Source organism: Antrostomus carolinensis, unplaced genomic scaffold, assembly GCF_000700745.2.
Source record: "Antrostomus carolinensis isolate BGI_N321 unplaced genomic scaffold, ASM70074v2 scaffold41843, whole genome shotgun sequence".
Lineage (NCBI taxonomy): Eukaryota > Metazoa > Chordata > Aves > Caprimulgiformes > Caprimulgidae > Antrostomus > Antrostomus carolinensis.
The window spans coordinates 9,076-16,644 of NW_010308025.1; the positions used below are offsets into that span (position 1 = coordinate 9,076).

General features: G+C 40.3%; 1 protein-coding gene across 1 annotated transcript; it reads right to left on the minus strand.

The window, feature by feature from the left end:
• Positions 1-4,071: 4,071 nt before the first annotated feature.
• Positions 4,072-6,368, minus strand: LINGO2 (leucine rich repeat and Ig domain containing 2). Its single transcript, XM_010165640.1, has one exon. It carries the CDS (start codon positions 6,366-6,368, stop codon positions 4,548-4,550), a length of 1,821 nt encoding a protein of 606 aa, XP_010163942.1. The 3' UTR covers positions 4,072-4,547.
• Between the last annotated feature and the right edge of the window lie 1,201 nt (positions 6,369-7,569).

The following is a 7,569-nucleotide window of genomic DNA, read 5'->3' on the forward strand; positions in this document are numbered from 1 at the left end:
GTAAGAATTATCCATTTTTTACTGGCTAATGGACCCTTTTTTTTACAGGATGCATTAGTGGATGAACCAAAATAACTATATGACTGCAGTTTCTTTGCTATATTTTTTAGAAGTTGCTGTTGTCCTTGTGGAGACAGAATTTGCATGCTCTACTGGATTTTCAGCTAATGCTTTGTCTCTTTATGGGTTAAAGGTGGGTTTTTAGCATTCATACATCCCAAAGGTTTTTCAGGAAAAGTCCAATATCTGAAACTGATACTAGGCATGGTGTAGGAAAGTCTATTTCTACATATCTTTTATGTGATTCAGTTGCAACATCGCCTACATTCCAAAGTTCCTCCACAGCAGTATTTCCTTCGACCTCAAGGTTTGGATAAGACTTTCCATTAAATATTAATGCTGATTTTTTACAGTGTCTCATATACCTCAACTACAGTTTGCAGTGTTGAGGGTGTAATGTGGCTTAATTTCTTAATTTTCTTTACGGTGCTATAATTGTTACCATCCTAGGTGATGCAATACCATGATGCAAGAAATACAGAAAAAAAGATAGCTACGATTCACGTAAAAAAAAGAGACCTTGAATGGCATTATGATAATGATGTCAACTTAATTTTAAAAAAGTTTAGTTAAAAAAAATACCTAGTGACATCTGCTTGTACTCTGTGTGGGCTCAAAGTCTCCTGGCTGATTCAAATTGTATCTGGAGCTGTTCACTCTATTGGCACTGGGACCATGTGCGCATGATGACATAGTGGGGGTACAGAGAGTAAAATCAGTCTCCCAGTCTGCATTTAACTGAGCTGATGTTGTGGACAAAGCCTTTCTGAAAAAAATGCTTACAAGTAAATAAGAAAGGAAAAAGGGGAAAAAACCAAGAGAAAACCAGCTCAAAATGTAAACGTAAGGCTGAGGTGGGGTGCTGCTTAGTCTTAATCCACCCTTATATCATTGCAAACTCTTTTCTTAATACATTGCTGCAGTGTCCCCTTTAACTCACTCATGGAAAGTCTAACCATTTGTACATCCAGCTGTTACCGGTCTGTGGAAGTAGACTTAAAAATATATTTGTGGGAGGCTCAGCACTGCTCTTACAGGACTTATTTACCAGGGTACTGTGGTACCTGTTTTCTCAGGTTGTTCTGCTGGTTTTGTCATTTTCAGTTTTCTCCTTTTCTGTAAAACTATTGCTGCTCCTCAGGGTCTGACTGCACCGACCATCAGGTAAGTTCAGGCTTGGCCTTGTGCCAGTGCAGGGAACAGCTAGTATACGAGTCAGAGGTAGGGCAAAAACCTCAGTTCCCTCTTTTAGTGTCAGATGTTCACTGTCCACCTGTTTCTGAATATGTGATAGGGGAGCCATGTAGGTCAGATGCCTTCTCACAGCCCATTCCTTCTCCTCTGCAGTAAGATAAACTGGTGTCTCCCTGGTCTCTAGCAGAGAAGGAGAAGTGAAGGAGAAGTGACTCCTTCAAGAGGCAGGATAGACATTCAGCCACTCTGCACTTAAAATAACTGCCAAAACCGTGCTTACCTAGGTCTGACCCTGACACTGTATTCCTTATTCACGCAAAACAGCCACCGTAAGCGTATGTCCCATGAATACATATAAAGAAGACTATATGGAGCAAGACAAAAGCTTGTCTCTGAGTCTTGCTGTTCTCGCTTCTGTTAAGAGATGCCATATGCCTTGCCAAGTCCATAGTGAAATAAGTAGGCTGCAAAAAGTAGAACATTGCTAGAGGCAGGGAACAAACACTGATTCATAAAAACTGAATACTGACTGACCTCAAGGCGATACACACAACGCTGACAGCTCTGCAAGGTGATGCTCAGCAAGAGCAAGTGGTGTTTTCATCACCAGCACACATTTCACATAGGTAACTAAGCACATTACTGCTCAGAAATCCTTGCAGTGCACTAACAATGCAATCACTTTTGAGAGTCATTCTAAGGGAATAAGGGAATTCAGCAATTCATAATTAATCCTAAAAGCACATTTTTTCTAGGGTTTTTTTGGAGGTTTTTTTTTTTATTGTGTCATTTAATATGAAGCAATCAGCTGCAACTGTCTAGAATTTAGAAGTTTTGCTTCTAACATTGTTTTTAACATGATTTTAACATTTCATTTAACACAAAATGACTGCAGGGGAAATAAATTACTAGTTAAAAATGACAATTATGAGGGAAAGGCACATGCAAATGTCTTCAATGAGCAGTTCAGAAACACTTCGTTTTATCCCCATTTGTTTCTTTAACTGCCCACATTAAGGTACAGTAGAGTTTTGGACTTCAGTGCGGTGGTTATTATATCAGCAAAAATAATTTCCCTGGTGTTGGAATTTAGTCAGGGGTTATTCCATTATATTAAAGTTCCACAAACTGTCATAGAACAAAGAGGATTAGTCTCAAGCATCTCCATAAATATCCAACTAGCTAGTTCAGAGCACAAAAAAAAAAGGAAGCAAGAAAACCCAAGTCTAAACTTAAAACCAACTAAAGTGAAGAAAATTCTAATGTTTGCATCCTCCTCAGTTTGGTGACCTAAAATGGAGCAATGATGCAGCCAAAGATCAACCACTAAGAAAAGAGATTCTCAAAACTGCCTAGCCTTGGGTCCTACAGTGATGTTAGGGGTACACTTGGGGACCACAACTGGATTTTACAACATTTGGCACATTTCCCATGATAGCAGTTGGAGAATTTTATCCTGCTTAGAAAATCTCTGCCAAGGAATGTGAATACTAATTTTAGAAGCACATGCATCCCGTTATAGTTTCGTCTGACTTTGGTTTCAAAGTGCTGAAATCTAATTTTAAGATCGGACACAGGCTCTTTAATCACATGAATCTGAATGTTCTGTCTTATAATATTTTCATACTCATTTTGGCTAAACACGTACATAGTCATTATTAGCCTTACTCCAGGTTATGCCAATAATTTATAAATTATATTTGTTATCAACCACTTACAACAAAGCTATGGCTCATAATTGCTGGAAAATTGAGAGGTGGCTGAGCAACTCTGTATCTTCCCATTGCTGAGAATTTAAAAATAAGAATAGTAGTAGCAATGATAAAGAATAAACCTTCAGTTCTGAGCCTTTTGAGGATTTGTTTAGAGGCATAAACCAAAAAAAAAGATTACTTGTACTGAACTAACATTCCCCTTCTGTGTTCTCTTCATTAAAAAAGCTTCCTAAAACCTGGAAAAACTTGTCCCTCTTGCTCTAAGATACTGCCCCTGAAAGAAACTTAACCACATAATTATTAAAATGGAATCAAGAATAGCTAAGTAATCTGTTCTTGGAAATTAGCTTTGTGTTTATGTGTTATCTACAAATATACAAGATGAGAATGACAGTGGCTAGAGGTTCACTATATCTGGCAGTATGTTAGCCTTTGTGTGGCTACCATGTTTTGAAAATTATTTTAGTATTATAATCCCCATTTTATGCACGGACAACCATAGCTTACCTGGCACTGGAGAAGAGTTCCTTCCTAGCAGCAGAGCAGTTGTATGTTTTAATTGACTTGTACAAATAGCAAGTTGACCATATTTCCCAAGGAGTATGCAGAATGTCTTACATTCCGTCTTTTTGCCCAGTACATATTATCATTTTAACGGTAGCTTTAAAATTAAAATTAAAATCAGGGCTAACAAAAACATCTCTTTCTCTTCAAGGTGAACTCAACTCCTCTAAGCCAGCAATGTCTAGTGGGTTGCCTTCCCTGGATGAGATCCAGGGCTATGTTACAGTAAACTGGTCCAGTGTGATATCACAGATATAAAAAATATTCCATTCTGTATCAAAACTAGGCACATGCCTTGTATTTTTATGAAGAGAAGATCAACAGAGTTAAGCAGTTTTTCTCTCAACTATTCATCTCTGGCCTTCTACATGAGGAGAAAAATATGTTATTTCTAATTGCTAACTACAAGAGTCTAATTTGGGTTAGATGGTAGTTAAAAGGAGGGTGACATCACACTTGGGTCAGTATTGGTGGATATCTAAAAGCACAACCTCTCATTTGTATTGCTTTAAAATGTACACAGTATAGATGTAGATTTAAAAAAAACTATGAATTTTTGGGGTGTTGAACCAACTAGAAGGGATGATGCAAGGTTTTACCAAATGAGATCTATAGATACAAATTTCACTGTAGAGTATGTTTTAGACAAATGTGTCTTTTTCTTTAAATATGTAAATCCTACACTGTAGGTTTTTCTTTTTCATTTTGTAGTGGTAGAAAATGTTGAACAATTGTCCATGAGCATGAGCCAGCGGTTCATTGCTGATATCCCCAGAATGCCAATATTTGCAATGCAAACAGTTAGTACAATTTACCAGTTCTATGAAAGGCCCTGACATATCTGCCTCAAGTTCTGGAGGCTCTGCTGTATAACCACAAATAGTCTTTCCATTTTCATGTAACCTTTTGATACAGTGACAGCTGCATTAAGCTGCTTCTACCTAGCAATTCCACATGCCAGGTTGGTTTAATTGGTTTTAATGCCACAGAAAAAGCACTGCTAGCAGAATACCATCAAATCATTTTCATATTGAACCTTCGTGGTCCAGCAACCTCCCCTTCAACCACAGCACCATTGTTTTTGCGAGGGACATATTCGAGGTCAATGCTGGTTTTGTGTTTGCCTTTCCCTCGGCTCCACACAAAAAGAAGGAGGAAACAAAATAAAACCACTCCAAGGAATGTGAAACAGCCCATAGCTGTGGACACCAGTATTGTCTTAAGGTCCAGAGAGAAGGTGTTTGTATTAGTTCCATTGGAACTTGTGTCGTTGGAGTCTGTCATATACATAGGGGTCCTGTTGGCATAAAGGAAACGGTCTGAAGTAAACCCCTTTACCATAAGGGAGGCTGAATAGGTGTCATTCCCAGCTGCGTTACTTGCAATACAAACATATATCCCAGTGTCCTGATCTTGAGCAAATCGAATCTCCAGGGTGCCATCTCCCAGCACAGTGGCTCTTCCATTTGATTTAGTTGTGATCAGCCTCCGACGGGGGGTAACCCAGGATATGGTAGGCTGTGGATCTCCATCAGCATTGCACATCAACTGCACCGTCTGCCCTTCCTCCACCACCAGGTACTGTAACTTCTTGTCTTGTATCTTGGGCTTCTTACAGGTGAAGTAAAAGGAAAGAGCTGTGCTGTGAAAGTCTTTGAATGACCTCTCTTTGACACTGTCTGGACCAGCACACATCGGTGGCTGGCCTCCAAACTGCAAAGTGGGTTGCCTCTGTAAAATCCAAAGGAGGCGGCAGTCACAAGCTAGAGGATTGTTGTTAATGCAGAGGACCTCAAGACTTTTGGGGGAATGGAACACATTCTCTTCTAGGGTTTCTAGCAAGTTTTGGGACACATTAAGCACACGTAAGAATCGGAGCCCTTGGAAAGCGTGTGATTCAATGGTACGTAGCTGGGCCCCCACCATGTGGAGTTCCTGCAGGCGCACTAAATCTGAAAGCATGCCTGCTTCAATGGTGCTGATAGGGTTGTAAGAGAGGTTCAGATTTGTCAGGTAAACCAGATGTTTAAAAGCAGAGTAAGGTACTGCAGACAGGTTGGTGTTGGTGATGGAGAGAGAAGTAAGGTTGAGACCATACAGGCTGTTGGCAGGTAGCATGTCCAGGAGGGGCCAGGCATCTATCTCTAGGTCTTTCAGGCGAAACAATCTTTTAAAGGCATATGCAGGCAAAGCATTAATGTTAAGCTGTTTCAGATGCAGACTGATGAGATTATGGAGATGAGAAAGAGCTTCTGTTGGTACAGCTGTGAGGTTGCATCTCTCCAGAGTGAGCTGCTCGAGGCTAAGCAGTCCGCTAAAGGCCCTGTGTGATATATAAACCAAATCATTGTCCCCAACCTCCAGGGATTTTAGGTTATGCAGATCTTGGAACATGTAGTCCAGCAAAATGACAATCTTGTTTTCACTTATATCGAGTTTTGTTAAGTTTGACAAACCAGTGAACACCCCAAGGGGGACCAGCTTCAGACGGTTTCCTTTCAGCCTCAGGGAGCGCAAGTTAAAGAGATTGTTAAAGGCTCCAGGCTCCACATTGGCAACTATATTGTCACTGAGGTCGATCTCCTCCAGCAAAGGGTACGACGTGAATTCCTCAGGGTTGATGCTCTTCAGTCGGTTCTTGCTGAGGTCCAAGATTTTGGTCTCAATGGGAATGCCCTCTGGGATGGACATCAGACGCCTTCGGTGACAGCTGACGGACTTATTCTGTGCCGAGCATTCACAGCGGGCCGGGCAGCCTATGGTGGAGCCCATGAAGAATAGCAGCACAGCCAGACCCAGGAAAGGCTGCCAGCATGATACAGCTGTGTGACGCATGACTCCACTGATCTGGTCTAACCCTCTGTCACGGGCCTGTGGGGATGAGGATAGGAAAGGGGAGAAGTTAAATCTGCAGCAAAAAATAGATCTCTGCCAATTTTACAGTACCATTTCAAAGCAGGCACATGTGTTTTCATTTGAAACAAAACCACAAAACCTATTATAAATGTGAAGAGCAACAAAAAAAAGCAGATTTTTCTTCATTATCGAAGGCTTGTCAAAGGATCTGTTTATCCCGCATTTCCCCTCCAGATGTCAGACGAGACAAAACAGCTTTTCCTACTGCAAACAGTAAAGGAGGTTAGGTTTTATTCTTTTCTCACTCTCAGTGGGTCTCCTCAAGACAGTGCTATAACTAGCACAGACATAAACTACATACACTCTGCAAATAGAGCTAATCACATTTGTGATGTTTACAGCACTGAGCCTCTGTGAGGTGATACGAAACTAGGCTTTTGCCTTTCCTATCCATGTTAGTGTTTTAAGGTAAACCTTAGTGATCTATTATCTTCAAGAAAAGGAGCTCCTTGACAATGAAAAGACCCCTTTTAACTTTTATTGCATACGTTACAGCTATAAATAGATGGAGCTTGTTTGCACGTACACGTACACAGTGGCTCGGATGAAGAAGGAAGAACTGGTGCATCTTTGATTAGAATGTGTACTAAGGAAAAATTGATTCTTTGCTTTTACCACACAGAGAGATTTTATGTGATTTTTAGAACCAAAGACCTGGAAAGGGTTTGCAAAATACATCTTTGTACTTCCAAGACATGTAAAGTAGCTCTGAGGGAGAGAAAAACATGATAAGATGAGCTGGCTGTGTTTAAGTAGCACAATGTCGAACGAAGTCCAAGAGATTCCATTGAAATCACAGTTAGTAAGAGATTTATTCATTTCTGCCTTCAGATTAAAACTGATGATAGTAGAAGTCAAGATAACTTCTATTAAATTAACTACCCTTCTTCAAAGACTGTACTTTACAGGTTTAGTCACCAAGGCAAGAGACCTTTTCAAGGATACCTACTAAATGAAGATACTCAATAACTCATTTCAAAAGAAGGAAAAAAAAAAAAGGCATAACATAAATGCTCATCAAGTGAAGGTGTGTCTGAGACACTTGCAGAGTAAGGCACACAAGGACTGTGGAAGTGCCTTAACTCCTGTGGTACAACCAACTTGATAAGGCCAAAGGGTA

Coding starts and splice junctions, on each gene's coding strand:
- LINGO2 (XM_010165640.1), bottom strand. CDS start 6,368: ATGCGTCACACAGCTGTATCATGCTGGCAGCCTTTCCTGGGTCTGGCT.